This window comes from Fragaria vesca, linkage group LG6, assembly GCF_000184155.1.
Source record: "Fragaria vesca subsp. vesca linkage group LG6, FraVesHawaii_1.0, whole genome shotgun sequence".
Classification (NCBI taxonomy): domain Eukaryota; kingdom Viridiplantae; phylum Streptophyta; class Magnoliopsida; order Rosales; family Rosaceae; genus Fragaria; species Fragaria vesca.
Window position 1 is genome coordinate 3,056,694 of NC_020496.1, and position 16,218 is coordinate 3,072,911.

Here is a 16,218-nt window from a genome sequence, read left to right on the forward strand (position 1 = left end):
GAGAGCAGATCGGTGGGGTGGGTGAGGAAAAAAGAGAATGGAGACTTAGTGACATCTTTGTAAAATTTATGGTGAAACCGAACATTTTCATCATTTTGGCAGTAAAAATTCAAGTTAAGCCGGCTGTTATTGGTTATGGGATTAGGTTCATGTCCTAATTTGTCTAAAAATTATTGTAAGTGGGTTTTTTGTATTTATAAATTTGGTCATGTGTTATTATGTAATTTTCTTTTAATTCTGATACTGTTTGTCGCCATTCAGAAAAAAAATAAATAAAAAAAGATAAGCAAGTTGGGCCTAAGCAGGCTAGACGGGGACGACACGTGGCTAGGCGGAAGGAGCCGTGGTGGGCCTGACGGGCTAGGAGTCTACAATTTAAAAACATAGAAAAAAATAATAATAAAGCGAATCGGGCCTTAGTGGGTTAGGCGGAGATGGGCTGTGTCTAGGCGGTGGATCCGTAGTGGGCCTATACGGGCCTTGGTGTCCACCATTTAAAATGAGTCCAGCAAAGTAATTAAGAAGGAAGAAACGCTGCCGTTTTAATGACAAAAATGTCCTCCCTTCTTGTTCTTCAACCCGTCAATGTCTTCGTCTTCTTCAACCCCAAAACCCTCACCAGCTTCCCCAAACCCTTCAATTTCCTCAGGTCAGTTACAATGTCAGACCAACCCAGTTCCCAAAATGCCCTCCAAATCTCACAAAATTACCCGGTGCCACTCTCCCCGCCTCTTCCGTTGATCTCAAAGAACATGGAACTGGCGAGAGCCATGTCGGCCTCTTCCAAATCAAGCCTCTTTACTCTATCGAGAAACGACGTCGTTTACGAGGATCAGTGGCTTATTGTAGTGAACAAGCCTCAGGGGATTTACTGTGAGACTGTGCTGGAATCGGTTCCTAAGCTCCTTGCCGAGTCAGGTTAGCTCTAATTTGGACTGTGCGTCTTTTGGGTCTGTTTTTTGTGGTGTTTTGGATATTGGGTAATGCTTAATTGCTGAAAGTTAGTAACTTTTTGAGTCTTTAGTTAACTCAGTAAATTGGGAATTAAATGTTTTTTTTTATATGAATTGGGAATTAAATGTTGGAATCAGTATGCTAGTGCCACACATTGGTTAAGTTCACTATGTTATGTTCATTCTAAAGGTTTAGATGCCATAATCAGATTCAGGAAAGGGTGTGTACTTCAGTAGATAGTGAAATGCTGGCTACTTGAACTATCCAAGTGTAGCGAATAGAATAGGAGGTTGTGATTATATTAGATTCTTTCATGAATGTTGAAACCAGTTCGATGACTAGCTGCAGGGTTGGAAGGGAAGGCACCGGAGATCCATCTTGCAAATAGACTGGATAGGGACACTAGTGGAGTAATGATCATAACCAAGTCGCATAAAGTAGCTGCCAAACTTGTTAAGGCGTTTACTGATCATAAAGTTTCGAAAACATACATTGCATGCTGCATTGGTTCAGCTCCGAAATGGGAAAGAATCACTGTTAAATCAGGTCATGGTCGGTCAAAGTTTGGGGCATGGAGGGTATATGCTGCTTCAGATGTAGGGAGGCCACTTCCAGGTGGATCGGTAGTCAGAGACATGGAGACATCGTTTGAAATTTTATCGATAAATGGACAAGGGTGCTTCAGAGAGCCATCTGAGTTTAGAATAGATGATGATAAGATCTTAGTGGTTGAAGAAAAAGCGGTAATAATAGATGGAGATGCAAAGAAGGATGAGATTCTGGTAATAGCACGTCCTCGGAGTGGAAGGACACACCAAATCCGGTTGCATTGCCAGTATCTTGGAATTTCGATAAGAGGGGATGTCAAGTATGAGGGTGTCTACGAGTGGAAAGGAACAACATATGGAGGTCATGAACTTCATGCAGAAAGCATGTCTTTGGACCACCCTATTACTGGTCTTCCTATATTGTTTCGAGCACCCCTACCATCTTGGGCCAACCAGGTATGGCAGCCATAGTTAGGTTTACAGGTTCATGGTGTTAAATGTTCAGTTTTATTTTCATGCTTGAAAGGAGAAGTCACAGATCGAGTCTTGGTGTAAAATTGTTAATCACTATGCACTGACTGCAGTTGATTCAATTTGAAGGGAGCTAAAACTTTCAGACATCTCCCCCTGTTTGCAACCGTTCCCCTATTCGCTTCATTACAGTTATTTTCCGAGCGAAGTTTTGACCTCTAGTTGCAGCAGCAGCCTCCTCCTCCTCATTGCTTGAGCTCCTTATAATCAGCTTTGATTGATCATACAGGCAGAATGGTTTGGAATTCAAATGTCATGACTAACTTGTAAGTAATGAGTTACTAGGAAATTCTGATATATACCATTTTCTTCTCAATTTCGGTGCATGTAACTAGAAATTGCGCTTGCTAGCTTATGTTGATGTTGTCAAACTTCTGTTCCCTTAGATTTATGTATAAGTTCATCTCATAGTTGCTAAGATTTGAAGAAATAGGCAGTGATGTGTCCTTAACATCAGTATGTATGCAACAATATACAATTATAGTGGTGCTTTGTAAACAACTGTATGAATTGACAACAACATTTTACCGACACTTTCTAGGAAGTTTACGATCTTTTTCTCATCACTTTAGATCTTCCAGAAGAAAATTTAACCAGTTGTATGATTCTTTTTGAAGATAAAATTATCGTCTACTAATAGAGACACGTAGAGTGCTAAACAAGGTAGTAGTCTATTCGTTTGGTTCAGTAGTTGAGCTTTCCCAAGTCCTTTTCTAGCGTGTGAAAGTGAAAGAATGCGTGGCAAAACTCATGTTGATCTTGGTCACATAAAATACTGAATTCGTTTTAATTTGGAAAGACAAAGACTTTCGAGGGTTGTGGGTGTAGTTGGGATTAGATTCATGTAGGATAATCAATTAGGTGCGGTAAACGTGGTGCTTTTTTATAATAAGAGAATACCAAATTTAGATATTTTAGCCTTTTGCCAAGAATAGTGCAGCAAGTTTCTAATTTTTGGATCACTGAAGGCTCATCATGATCAACATTGGAGGCTCATTTGGTTTATAGACTAAGATATAGAACAAGCTCCACAAATTAAAATGAGATTTCTTCAATTCATGTGTTACTGTTACTCCTCAACGCTTAGGATTCCTTCTTCTAAGAAACATAAGTACCTCGCGTTGTTACAAGTCTTCGCTACAGGACTCAGAACCAAAATCAGATTAGATATTAGAATTCTCCTACCAGAATTGAATTGGCTTGCACTTTCATACTGTTAAGAACTGAGTCATTGATGCCAAGGAGGCAAGGACAATGCACAAGCTTGACCGTAATCTGTAGGCACTATATCTACCTTCAAGGCCACGAAAAGCATAATTTGCAACGATTATGTTGATTTTTTTATTTTTCTTCAATTTTCTTCTGCACAATTGTTTCTTTACTGCAACTTGAATTCATTTGGAGTTCAAGTTAGCATCACACTGTACATTAAAAACAGTTGCTTAAAGATGATAAAAAGCTCCCATAAGAAAAATGGCCAATAGTTCTTCGATTTGAATTTGTTTGGTACTATTCAAATTACAGCCAGACTTTGAATTCACAATTTTCATCCTGGATTTCAACCAGCTTATATCAGCAAGCTGAAAACAGCTAGAACAAGTTAGAAACAGTTATTTTCCATACAACAGTGCTAGTTTTTTGACCAAAGAGCACAATACCAGTTCAATTTTGATTTATACACAGAATGAATGTCTAAGATTGTTTCTTGACCTCATTGCATCTCATACAAGCATCATGACAAAGTTGGGTTCCTAGAAATGCCAAGAAAAGTTTAAATGGCTTTTTCTCTAATGTGAAATCAAATCATATATAATATATGCTCAGAATATGGAGAAGGTGCAACTTTCATTGACATAATAAGAAGAAGAAAAAGTGAAATATTCTAATATATCTGGAGGTGAATCTACTTTGAATGAAATCCAAAAACTTGGAACCTTTGTGATTTTGTGAGTAATTATTGAGTTCATCTTTATCCATGGGACTCTTGCTGATAAGACCAAAGTTTGTCCATGGATGAGAGGAAAGTATACATAGCCCATTAATGCTGTGATAATACCTCTACCTATTATTCAAAACAACCAGTATTACCAAGTCCAAGCTTAGAATAAAATCTTTCCCCAAGTCCTACCTGCCTTTCAAACAAGCTTAGCTTTGTAGATTCTTATGGCCATGCAATGCAAATCCCAAAACATATCATTTGGATAACACGTTTGTAGTTTTTAAGAGGCTAATAGTCTAATCCTTAGGAACCCACCATTGTTTCTCTGCCATATATATGAATGCTCAAAGAGAAGCTTAGACAAACTTAGAGAAATCTACCTTTTTGTGTTGTTTCAAATAGTTGGAAATGGCTTTGCTGAGTGAGGGGCTAACTCAGGTTGTGATACCTGTGGCTGCCTTTGTTGGACTTGCTTTTGCTTTGCTTCAGTGGTTTCTGGTTTCAAGGGTGAAGGTGTCTTATGGCTCTAGTGATGGAAATGACTACAAGGACAAGTTGATCCCTGGAGAAGAAGAAGAGGGTATTGACAACTTTTCAGTTACCCTCAAGTGTGCTGAAATTCAAAATGCCATTTCTGAGGGTGAGCTTTCTCTCTGGTCCTCCTCTCCTTCCTTTGCTATCTTTTTCTTTAAATCTTTGTATTATCATGGTTATGCATAAGAAACAAGGCGACTATCACGAAAGGTCTTTAAGTCATCATGCTAGTTTCATAGTGTGTTTACACACTGAAAAAAGAAAAAAAAAGAAAAAAAAAAAAGCTAAGTTCTTGCTGCTTTCTGTGAAGGATCAATATTGTTCTTTGATTTTACTTCAACTGTTGTTTTATGCTTATATTTGTACATTCTTCTACTGTTGATGTTTGATCTTTGAGATGACTCCCCAAAACTTTGAAACCCAGTTGGCAAATTGTACATCAAGTTCAGCACTCTGTTTCAATTTCCTATTTTGTCTTTTGCATGATGCATGCTTGGCCATACCTTCATTTCTTGCATAAGTATGATTGATGATTATAAAAAATTATGAGCTATCATGTTAAGGGAGTTGGTGCTTTAGGGGGATAGAAACACAAATGGATCTATGAGTCATAAGTTAACAGAACTTGAAAAATACACATAGGGAGGCATGTCAGGAACTTGATTTCTATGGCATATTGGCTAGGCAATTGTCATGTTATACATCAAGTGTATCACGATTCAGCACTAAACTGTGATACAAGTTTGTGCAGTAAATAAGATTGGATCTTTGAACTTTATTTGACTCTGACGGTGTTGATCTTTGTAATGTTCCCAGGGGCAACCTCTTTCTTATATACCGAATATAGGTACCTCAGTATCTTTATGGGTGTATTTGGTGTTGTCATCTTCCTCTTCCTTGGTTCTGTTAAGGGCTTCAGCACTCAAAGTGAACCCTGCACTTACAACACAGGGAATATGTGTAAACCAGCTCTAGCCAATGCCTTCTTTACTACTGTTGCCTTCTTGCTTGGTGCTCTTACATCAGTCATCTCCGGTTTTCTTGGGATGAAGATTGCAACATATGCCAATGCTAGAACAACTCTTGAAGCTAGGAAGGGTGTAGGGAAGGCTTTTATTACCGCTTTTCGGTCTGGTGCTGTGATGGGATTCCTTCTTGCTGCCAATGGCCTGTTGGTTCTGTACATCACTATTAATTTGTTTAAGCTGTATTATGGGGATGACTGGGAGGGACTGTATGAGTCGATTACTGGTTATGGGCTTGGAGGCTCTTCAATGGCATTGTTTGGAAGAGTTGGAGGAGGTATTTACACAAAAGCAGCTGATGTTGGTGCTGATCTTGTTGGCAAAGTTGAAAGAAACATCCCTGAAGATGATCCAAGAAACCCAGCTGTAATTTCCTGACTCTAGTTGATTACTCATTTCTTGTAAACTATTGCACTAGTTCACTGACTCTTTGTTTCTCATTCAGGTCATTGCAGACAATGTGGGTGACAATGTAGGAGATATTGCAGGGATGGGATCTGATCTGTTCGGATCATATGCCGAGGCAACTTGTGCAGCATTGTTTGTTGCATCTATATCCTCCTTCGGTATCACTCATGACTACACAGCCATGTCTTATCCCTTGATTATAAGCTCAATGGGGATTGTGGTTTGCTTGATAACAACCCTTTTTGCAACTGATCTGTTTGAAATTAAGATTGCAAGTGAGGTTGAACCATCCTTGAAGCGACAGCTTATTATCTCAACAGTTCTGATGACTGCTGGGATTGCTGTAGTCACTTTTGTAGCTTTGCCATCAGAGTTCACTATGTTTAGTTTTGGAACCAATAAAACTGTCAAGAACTGGTATGCCCCTTTTCGCTTCAACATCTCGTTTTTTCAAGGGCAATGATTTTGTTCTCCCCTAGTACCTAACATTCGTTATTTGAACTAAATGTTGTCCGCAGGTACCTTTTCTTTTGTGTATCAATTGGCTTGTGGGCTGGTCTTGTTATTGGATATACTACTGAGTACTATACTAGCAATGCTTACAGGTGAGCAACTTTCTTTGAGTTATAATCACAATGCATTTATCCATTCAGTCTTCAAAACTCTGATGCTTATAGTTACCATGTTGAATGTGCAGTCCAGTGCAGGATGTGGCAGATTCTTGCAGGACTGGTGCTGCAACAAATGTGATTTTCGGTTTGGCTTTAGGTTACAAATCAGTTATCATTCCTGTATTTGCCATTGCATTTGCTATATATGTCAGCTTTAGCTTGGCTGCCATGTATGGAATTGCTGTGGCTGCTTTGGGAATGCTCAGTACTATCGCCACTGGTCTTGCGATCGATGCTTATGGCCCCATAAGTGACAATGCTGGTGGCATTGCAGAAATGGCTGGGATGAGCCATGAGATTCGTGAAAGAACAGATGCTTTGGATGCGGCTGGAAACACCACTGCTGCTATTGGCAAGGTGAAACAGTCTGGAGACTTAGTATGGACTATGATCATATGTAGCCCTTCTTCGTTCAATTTTGACATGCTTGCACTTTTCTGTCTCAGGGTTTTGCTATTGGATCAGCTGCTCTTGTTTCTCTTGCTTTGTTTGGCGCCTATGTCAGCAGAGCAGGAATAGAGACAGTTGATGTGTTGACACCGAAAGTGTTCATTGGTTTGCTTGTGGGGGCAATGCTTCCATACTGGTTTTCAGCCATGACAATGAAAAGTGTAGGAAGTGCAGCACTCAAAATGGTCGAAGAGGTTCGCAGACAGTTCAATACTATTCCAGGGCTCATGGAAGGGACGGCAAAGCCAGACTATGCCACATGTGTGAAGATTTCTACCGATGCTTCCCTGAGGGAGATGATCCCACCTGGCGCTTTAGTCATGCTTACGCCTCTCATTGCAGGAACCTTCTTCGGAGTTGAAACTCTCGCTGGCATTCTTGCTGGTTCACTTGTTTCTGGTGTTCAGGTAGGTGACCTTCAGCTGTTCTATTCCTCATAGTCTTTCTTGAGCAATGTCTCACATTTCCTTTTTGTTTTCCTTGATAGGTTGCCATCTCAGCTTCAAACACCGGAGGGGCATGGGATAATGCAAAGAAGTACATAGAGGTAAAGCCATTGTTCTTGCAAAATTATGATTCCTTTTGCTTGAGTGAGTTTGAGTTTTGAGCCATTTTGATGTGCCTGCAGGCTGGTAATTCTGAGCATGCCAAATCGCTCGGTCCTAAGGGTTCAGATCCTCACAAGGCGGCTGTGATAGGTGACACAATTGGAGATCCCCTCAAGGACACTTCCGGCCCTTCACTCAACATTCTGATCAAACTCATGGCAGTTGAGTCCTTGGTGTTTGCACCATTCTTTGCGGCTCATGGAGGCCTACTCTTCAAATGGCTATGAGATCGAGTTGTAACAGAAATCAGGTTAACTTCAGTAAATATGTATATATTTACTGGGTGAGCAGTGTATCAAGTATGGCTACTAATTTCCAATTTTACTACAACTAAAATGATGCATTGGCATCCCTTCTGAATCTGCATTCTAGAATTTCTGTTTCTCAGTCACTATTTCATTTATGTATATGGAGACCTCTTCTATGTCGAATCCATGGCTTTAATATCTCATGTTTATCAACTTGATCATCTTTCATGCGTAGTAAGAAAGATCTAGGACACTATTTTCATGGTTCGACTTGAGCCCTCTACCTTAGTTATGTCAGATACTGCTTGCAATGGCTTATTACAGCAACACTACCATTCTGAAACTTGTGTGCTCAGTGCTCACGACTGAAGCAAGGTCAACTCTAGCACTAGTAGTGAGAACTGGATTTAGCTGGGTGCTCTGTGACTCTTTGACAATAATATAATGAGGTTTTTGAGTGACTTCCAATCTAAGCATCCAAAGTTTCAGAGCAGAACAAATTGAGTGCCGGCCCACTATGAGAACTTCAAAGAATTAAGCCTGCTAAAATTTATCTTTTAGTATGGACTGTGGAGCTAGCTAAGTGCCTTTTTCATATGTCCTTGATCCTAAACAAGGTCACAATCAGATGCGAATATTTCTAGGAATGTTTATGCTCGATCAAGATCCCGGCGAATGCGCCGACTTTAGTCAATATGCAAGTTCGCCATCTAAACGATTTTATTCAAACAAAGTGACTTATTTGATCGAATCCGCACATTCACGATCAATTTAGTTATATTGTCGATAAGACTTAGTCGAACACTCGTCGAGCACGAGGGTTATCTCTTACATTAGTTAGCACATGATAACTCATTTAGGCACATGATGATACCATCATGGACCATAAATCATAACCAATGTAACATTACTTAGCAAATAATCCTGCAAAAAGAGATAGCATTTAGTGTGGAATACGACTTCACAATGGTATGACACAATTGGCAGGGCCATCCCAAATCTGAATATGAAAATCCATCAACCTTTTTGTTCTTACACAAAAGGCTTTAGCAAATTTTTATTCTAATCCTATAATTTTTTGAGAGTATCAACGACGGTATCCTCAAAAGCTTTCTAGACCCAGACACTAATCCGCGCCGAGAGATCATGTCAGAACGCTTCCTCTCCTCTGGCCACTAAGAATAAATTAGGATTTAACTCTAATTAACGTCGGCTGAGATTCGAACATGAGCATGAGAGTTCCACACTTAGGCTCTTATTAACTTGACCACATGTGGTGGTTATTCTAATCCTATAATTATCCAAACTTACCTAACCTAATCTGCATATTAAGTATTACAATAAAGTTTCTAAAGCCAATTGGTCACGAAGACAATTACCATGCCAATTTTACCCAATCAGGGTTAGGTAGACATAGGGGGCATTTCCGTAAACACAGCTGGCCTCACATCTACGTGTCGCCCCCAATTGCTGCAGTCTCATTTTCAGTAACCACCCAATCCAGAATCGCCACATCACACCAATGACCAGAAGAGCTGATGTGGCGAGTTCGCACTCGTCCACATCATCAAATTCAGAATCTAACCCGAGCTGGAATTAACCTTTTAACCGCGGCAGTAAATTCCAATCGGGTAAAGGCTTATATAACGAACCCCCGATCGCTGAGGCTCTCTCACTCTGTAGCTGCAACTCTTTCTCTCTCTTTCTCTCTCTGGTGAAAACCATGGCGTCTAGGGCTCGAAACTCTAGCTTGGCGTCCTTGATCGTTCTCTCTCTCCTCGCCGTCGCCTCCGCCAAGGTCTTCTTCGAGGAGAAATTCGAAGGTAAAACCTCTCTCTGATTCTCGCTCTGTAATGGATCAGTGTTTGTTTGAATTTCCAGTGAATTAGGGTTTATGAGGTTTTGTGTGTGATGAAATTGAGTGTCGTTAATCGAGGATCGGAGCTGAGTGTGAGTCTGCGATTCGATCTGGTTGTTTTTTCTTCGTTGATTTGTTTCGTAGACGTAAAGGTGAATTGAATTTACTGATATGGAATGGATCTGTTGGAAATTTGATGTATGTTTGAGTTTTGAGCTTGATTTGTGGTTTTTGTTTATCGAAATGGTGAATGTGTAAGTGTTGGTGTATGTGTTTATAGTCAAGGATTCAGTAGGAGTGGGGTGGTGTTTGCATATGACAGAGTGAGGTTTATGATTTTGTGTTATAGCCGATACGAATGGCACTGGATGGAGAGTACAGTAGTTTTGAGGTTTTGGATTAAAGCTGAAATCTCAGTGTCACACTACAATTGAAATTGAAATCATAATGTGAATCGATATGTGCATTTGAATTTCTGAGGCCTTTTAGGTGGAAATGGATGTTGTTTCTGTTGCTGAACTTGTCCATTAGCAATAAATGTTCTCGCAAACTGGCTAGATTTCATTGGGGTTTGAAAATTGAATGGAATTTTCAGCTTTGGTAATTGGATTAGGAAAGTGACATGTCTTGGTCAAAGTGACAGAGATATGGAATATTAGTGTCATCTAAAAGCGAGTTTATTTCCATGGTAAATGTAATATCTATACTTCTCTATGCTCTGTAACTCTTTTGGAGTAATATGTTATCTCACGTTACATTTTGTTCTTTCTTCCTGTATGATTTCACAAATACTAAAAGATGGATGGGAGAAACGTTGGATTAAATCTGACTGGAAGAAGGATGAGAACCTAGCTGGTGAATGGAACTACACCTCCGGTAAATGGAACGGCGATGCTAATGACAAAGGTAAACTTTTAAACCAATAATGTCTGCAAGATTCTTTTGTTGTGTTTGACACATTTGGACTGGTGTCGTCATGACCAGATTTACTGACTTTGATTCTTGTTCCAGGTATCCAAACCAGTGAGGACTACCGTTTCTATGCCATATCAGCTGAGTTCCCTGAATTCAGCAACAAGGATAACACACTAGTGTTCCAGTTTTCTGTGAAGCATGAACAGAAACTTGACTGCGGTGGTGGCTACATCAAATTGCTCAGTGGTGATGTAGATCAGAAGTCCTTTGGTGGTGATACCCCATACAGGTTTGTGATCTCCCTTTTGGTTTGAGTGTCTGCTCGCTTTGTTCCTGTAATTCAATTTCCCTACCAAATTTAAATTGCTGAGTTTTTATGAATTTGTTTGGTTCACAGCATCATGTTTGGGCCAGATATCTGTGGATACAGCACCAAGAAAGTGCATGCAATTCTCCACTACAACGGAACAAACAACTTGATCAAGAAGGACGTACCTTGTGAGACTGACCAGCTCACTCATGTATACACCTTTATCATCCGCCCAGATGCTACCTACAGCATCCTTATTGACAATGTAGAGAAGCAAACTGGCAGCCTCTACAGTGATTGGGATCTTCTTCCTCCAAAGAAAATCAAGGATCCCGAAGCCAAGAAGGTAAATCCCATTGATTTTTATTCTATTTTTATTTCCACAAAGTAGTTATTACTGGTAGTTTGATGAATGATTATTGACTATCTGTTGTTGGCAGCCTGAAGACTGGGACGACAAGGAATTCATCCCAGACCCTGAAGACAAGAAGCCAGAGGTAGTCTCCCAGTTTAATAAGTTTTGTAAATTTCATGGCTTATACGGGGTGAATATAACAGCCATACTGACTCTTATTTTCGTCCATTTTGTAGGGATATGATGACATTCCCAAGGAAATCTCTGACCCAGAAGCCAAAAAGGTAATGACCACTTCTGGTTTTGAAATATTTCAACGCTATTGCAGACTATTTTTGTTGCTCACTGACATGGGTTGGTGTTTCAGCCCGAAGATTGGGATGATGAGGAAGATGGTGAATGGACAGCCCCAACCATCCCCAACCCTGAATACAAGGGTGAATGGAAGCCAAAGGTTTGTAAAATTCTAATGTTTAGTTATAGGCTTGTAATAGTAACTTTTAGAACAGTTGTTCATGATTTTGCTCCCTCCGTGCAGAAAATTAAGAACCCCAACTACAAGGGAAAGTGGAAGGCACCAATGATTGACAACCCAAACTTCTCCGATGACCCTGATCTATATGTTTTCCCCAACTTGAAATACGTCGGTATTGAATTGTGGCAGGTAATTGATTTCGTACTTTGCGATTTTCTAATTGTATTCCCATGATATTCATATTCTGATGATCATTATGTGTAATGTGCCAGGTGAAATCTGGAACTCTGTTTGACAATATCGTAATCACTGATGAGCCAGAGCATGCCAAACAGCTGGCTGAAGACACATGGGGAAAACAAAAAGATGTATGTTTTATCGTAGATACCACTGCCTCCTGTTTTTAAAATGTGGTTTTAGATTTCTTATCGAATTCCCATGGATTTCTTCAGGCTGAGAAAGCAGCATTTGAAGAGGCAGAGAAGAAACAGGAGGAGGAATCAAAGGATGAACCAGCTGATTCTGATGTAAGCCTGTAAACCATTACCTGAAATTCTGTGTTTTATCTTTTCTGGTCGTAACTGGGAACCGTTACCCGAAAAGTCTTGGATTTATCATCTTCTTTTGTTTGTGGTCCTAACTGTGGCCTCCACTTGTTTTGCAGGTTGAGGATGAAGATGAAGATGCTGATTCCGGAGAGGATTCTGATGCTGAATCCAAACTGGAAGAGGCTGAAGAGGCTGTTGAAGAGGCAGCAAAACATGTAGGCTTGCTATCTTACTTTCGCTTTGCTGCTAGTTAATCCAACTGCATAACCTGTACATTTACTAATCAGATTGTTCTGTGCTTTGGTTTTCAGGATGAACTGTAGGAAGAGAGCATTGCAGGTTGGGGCGAGGCACCAATTTTATTTCTCTTTTTTGCTTCTCATTTGTTAGTTGTAGGAAGAGAGAACTATTAGAGGGAAGATATTGCCTGAATGTCTCTATGCCGAACTGCTTATTAGCTCTGATGTCTTAAAAGATCTTCATTTAGCTGCTGTTTGAGCCATGAGGACAATCATGAGTTATTGTGATGTGGTTTTCATAATCAAAATTCAGGAACAAGAAAAAAAAAAATAGTTTCAAAACTTGTGTGTTTCCTTTCTTTGGCCAATATGCATTTCCTGTTCGTGGTAGGAAAATCCAGTACGGGTCCACTTTTTTGGGCCCACCTGACTTGAACTTCTGTGCTCGGTGGCGCCGGAGAGAAGGCTGGATTTCTCTGCAAAGAGACTTGAAAGATGGGGAGAATTTCCTTATAGATCATCGGAGTAGTGTTTTATGGTAACAGTTGGACTGAAACAGAGTCCAGAAAATCAGCGTAATCTGAGTTTTCTGTTGTCCTATGTATCATCCTACACTTATCTACCATCCATTTTTTACCTTCAAACCACCCACATGCACACCTGGGCTTATCCATTTTTACCCTGTTAAGGACTTGAATGAAAGGAGACAGACAGTAACTTCAAAGTAAAAAAAAACTATTTCAAATTGAAAAATGTTACGATATCACTGAAAGAAGAACGAAAAATAAGTCATGCAAAGATATGACGTCTCCCTAGTTATTTTTGTTCGTCTGTTACTTTTGTGTTGTACTTGTCCTGTATAAAAGGCTTCTCTGACTTGCCTTGCGTAATTGTATACAATAGCAATACAAACTGTTGGTTTCCTATGTCAATACCATATCGTCCAGTATCATCTTGTCAATACCTGATTATCTTGTTTACGGTCGCAAGATTACTCCAACAAGATTTGAAGCAAGTGCCAACCTTACAAAAGTTAAAGGTTCTCCAATGGCAAACATGCTTCAATGAAGTCTGGATTGGTAAATGTAATGTGAATCAAGCGCCAGCCTAAATCCTTCTCAAAGCAGAGTTTTCATGTACTAGAATTTTCATGGACCGGATAGAAGAAAACGTTTCATATATATATACAGAAAGCTCACCCAGTTACTAGCATTCACAGCAAGCTAAATAGTTCAGTAGCATCCACAGCAAAGTAAGAAATCATTTAAGAATCTAAACAAACAATAAGAGGTCATGAAAAAAATGGGCCTGATATATAATATTGGAATGAACGAAGAAAAGGTTAAATTGAAACAGTAATTAAAGAAGACTCATTAAAGAATCAAGCAATATTAGATCAAGTTTCATACATCAGTAGGGAAATGAAATCTGAACCAGTTTCTATCATTCCCAACACACTACATTGTTCAGTAGCACACTAGCACTAAAACATCTCTAGGTCTCTAGGTCTGGTCTACGGAACTTTCTAACAAGCCTCATCAAACTACATTTCATTGCTTATATGGGGTAAATATAACAGCCATACTGACTCTTATTTTTGTCCATTTAGTAGGGATGTGATGACAATCCCAAGGAAATCTCAGACCCAAAAGCCAAGAAGGTATGTTTTATCGTAGATACCAATGTGGTTTTAGATTTCTTATCGAATTCCCATGCATTTCATGAGGCTGAGAAAGCAGCATTTGAAGAGGAAGAGAAACAACAGGAGGAGGAATCAAAGGATGAACCAGCTGATTCTGATGTAACCCTTTAAACCATTACCTGAACTCTTTGGTTTATCTTTTCCGGCTGTAACTGGGAACCGTTACCTGAAAAGTCTTGGATTCATCTTCTTCTTCTGTTTGTGGTCCTAACTGTGGCCTCCACTTGTTTTGCAGGTTGAGGATGAAGATGAAGATGCTGATTCCGGACAGGACTCTGATGCTGAATTTAAACTGGAAGAGGCTTGATGTCTTACTTTCAGTTGGTCGCTAGTTAACTCAACTGCGTAACTAGTACATTTACTAATCAGATTGTTTTGTGCTTTGGTTTTTCAGGATGAACTGTAGGAAGGGAGCCTCTTGAAATTCCTACACCAAGAACACATCAGAAGTTAAAGTGAAGGAAACTGATGGATAAATCATGGAAATGCAAGGGAACAATCATACTTGTGCAGGAAGTCAAGACCTCGTAGTCATGGATTCAGACCCGAACAACTCAATGAGCCTTCCGGTTTATAAAATTCACAGCAAACCAAATAGTTCAGCAGCAATACATCTCTAGTTAGTTCGAAAGCACCATCACACATAAAAAGCTGATACATCAAACAATACAAGGTGCTAAGCAACCAAATTTCTCCTGAAATCTAGAATTCTGCTGACAGTACTCTCTTGCATTTCCTGCAACAGCCTCTCTCTCCAACTTTCTTCCACCACAATCGACTCCAATGAAGGGCATCCAAATGCTAGGCTTTCGAAAGCATATCCTCTTAAATCATCAGACAAACAATGTAGTAGAATAAGGAATCGCAAGCACTTGTGACCCGAAAATGCATCAATACAGGCTGTAGTTATCCCTGTACAACCATCTAGATCAAGCACCTCCAAGTTTAAGCAATTCTTAGCAAGAGCTACAATGGTTCTTTCTGTTATTGCAGACCGCAACTTCAACATCTTGAGGGTTCCAATTGTGGAGATTCCTTGACCTCCAACATCAGTAATGTCGAAACAGCAGCTTAAATCCAGCTCCTCCAAAACACGCATCTTGCACAACAGCAAGACCCCGTCATTAGTGATTCCACAACAGCTGGAAAGGTTCAATTGCTCGATGGTTTTTGAGCAAGACCCATTTGCCAAAAAACTCAATCCAACATCAGTAATATTGTAGCAACATCTCAAATTCAAAAAGCGAATGAGGCAACTAGATGATCCAATTGCTTCAAGGACTTGGTCAGTGACCCTATAACAACTACCCAAATCCAAATGAGTCAAGTTATGTGCTGCTGAAGTAATCATGGACATAATTCCAAGCAGTCCAACAGAACTCCTTCTGATCACAATCTTGGACAACTTGGGACACCCATTTGCCACAGCGCACAAACCTTCGTCCCCGACTTTCGGACGGGCCCGTAAACGAGCGACCGGTTCATCAGCAAATGATAAATGGTCAAGTATGAAGGCCTCCAATTTGGGGCATGACTGGGCCAATAATGCGAGGTCGGCATTGCTCACTGCCCTTTGTGTTTCGAATGTGGTTAAGTTTGGGTACCTAGTTAGTAATCGAGGAAGATGATCCAGGTTGAGAACTAGGAGTGATGATCGGCTCAGACCCTCCGTGAGCCACCACCCCTTGCAGACCTGAGAAGCTGATTTTCTATCAGCTGGGTCGGTGACCAGTCTCAGGATCTGGCCTAGTTCGTCAGCTACTATCTTATTCATGTTTGCAAAAGCTCAAAAGAAATTCTGAGAATGAATGGTGGTACCTGCTTCAGCAGCCTGATACTTGAACAAGTTGAACACACCACAATTCAATGCAACACGGCCGCCAAAGCCAGTTCTACTTGT

General features: G+C 40.1%; 3 protein-coding genes and 1 non-coding gene across 4 annotated transcripts; 3 read left to right on the forward strand and 1 right to left on the reverse strand.

Moving 5' to 3' along the window:
• The first annotated feature begins 554 nt into the window (after positions 1 to 554).
• Positions 555 to 2,502, forward strand: LOC101300268 (RNA pseudourine synthase 1-like). The gene is made up of 3 exons (XM_004304817.1): positions 555 to 918; positions 1,303 to 1,958; positions 2,087 to 2,502. The coding sequence occupies exons 1-3, from the start codon at positions 555 to 557 to the stop codon at positions 2,108 to 2,110; spliced, it is 1,044 nt and encodes a 347-aa protein (XP_004304865.1). The 3' UTR covers positions 2,111 to 2,502.
• A 1,512-nt stretch (positions 2,503 to 4,014) lies between these two features.
• On the forward strand, positions 4,015 to 8,189 carry LOC101314765 (pyrophosphate-energized vacuolar membrane proton pump 1-like). The gene is made up of 8 exons (XM_004302195.1): positions 4,015 to 4,612; positions 5,323 to 5,897; positions 5,977 to 6,356; positions 6,458 to 6,544; positions 6,637 to 6,967; positions 7,057 to 7,467; positions 7,548 to 7,607; positions 7,689 to 8,189. The coding sequence occupies exons 1-8, from the start codon at positions 4,381 to 4,383 to the stop codon at positions 7,893 to 7,895; spliced, it is 2,283 nt and encodes a 760-aa protein (XP_004302243.1). The 5' UTR covers positions 4,015 to 4,380; the 3' UTR covers positions 7,896 to 8,189.
• Positions 8,190 to 9,593: 1,404 nt separating this feature from the next.
• On the forward strand, positions 9,594 to 12,876 carry LOC101315062 (calreticulin-like). The gene is made up of 12 exons (XM_004302196.1): positions 9,594 to 9,739; positions 10,573 to 10,680; positions 10,786 to 10,978; positions 11,087 to 11,345; positions 11,440 to 11,496; positions 11,591 to 11,638; positions 11,722 to 11,808; positions 11,893 to 12,018; positions 12,102 to 12,197; positions 12,282 to 12,356; positions 12,494 to 12,592; positions 12,689 to 12,876. Exons 1-12 carry the CDS (start codon positions 9,640 to 9,642, stop codon positions 12,698 to 12,700), a joined length of 1,260 nt encoding a protein of 419 aa, XP_004302244.1. The 5' UTR covers positions 9,594 to 9,639; the 3' UTR covers positions 12,701 to 12,876.
• A 1,565-nt stretch (positions 12,877 to 14,441) lies between these two features.
• On the reverse strand, positions 14,442 to 15,489 carry LOC101315354. Its single transcript, XR_184855.1, has 2 exons — positions 14,824 to 15,489; positions 14,442 to 14,745 (listed from the first exon to the last, which is right to left on the reverse strand). It is a non-coding gene; the product is annotated as an uncharacterized LOC101315354 (transcript).
• Positions 15,490 to 16,218: the final 729 nt, after the last annotated feature.

Coding starts and splice junctions, on each gene's coding strand:
- LOC101314765 (XM_004302195.1), top strand. CDS start 4,381: ATGGCTTTGCTGAGTGAGGGGCTAACTCAGGTTGTGATACCTGTGGCT. Junction 6,357..6,457: donor AATAAAACTGTCAAGAACTG/GTATGCCCCTTT, acceptor TGTTGTCCGCAG/GTACCTTTTCTTTTGTGTAT. Junction 6,968..7,056: donor CCACTGCTGCTATTGGCAAG/GTGAAACAGTCT, acceptor TTTCTGTCTCAG/GGTTTTGCTATTGGATCAGC.
- LOC101300268 (XM_004304817.1), top strand. CDS start 555: ATGTCCTCCCTTCTTGTTCTTCAACCCGTCAATGTCTTCGTCTTCTTC. Junction 919..1,302: donor TAAGCTCCTTGCCGAGTCAG/GTTAGCTCTAAT, acceptor GACTAGCTGCAG/GGTTGGAAGGGAAGGCACCG. Junction 1,959..2,086: donor TACCATCTTGGGCCAACCAG/GTATGGCAGCCA, acceptor CACTGACTGCAG/TTGATTCAATTTGAAGGGAG.
- LOC101315062 (XM_004302196.1), top strand. CDS start 9,640: ATGGCGTCTAGGGCTCGAAACTCTAGCTTGGCGTCCTTGATCGTTCTC. Junction 10,681..10,785: donor CGGCGATGCTAATGACAAAG/GTAAACTTTTAA, acceptor TTCTTGTTCCAG/GTATCCAAACCAGTGAGGAC. Junction 11,639..11,721: donor CTGACCCAGAAGCCAAAAAG/GTAATGACCACT, acceptor TTGGTGTTTCAG/CCCGAAGATTGGGATGATGA.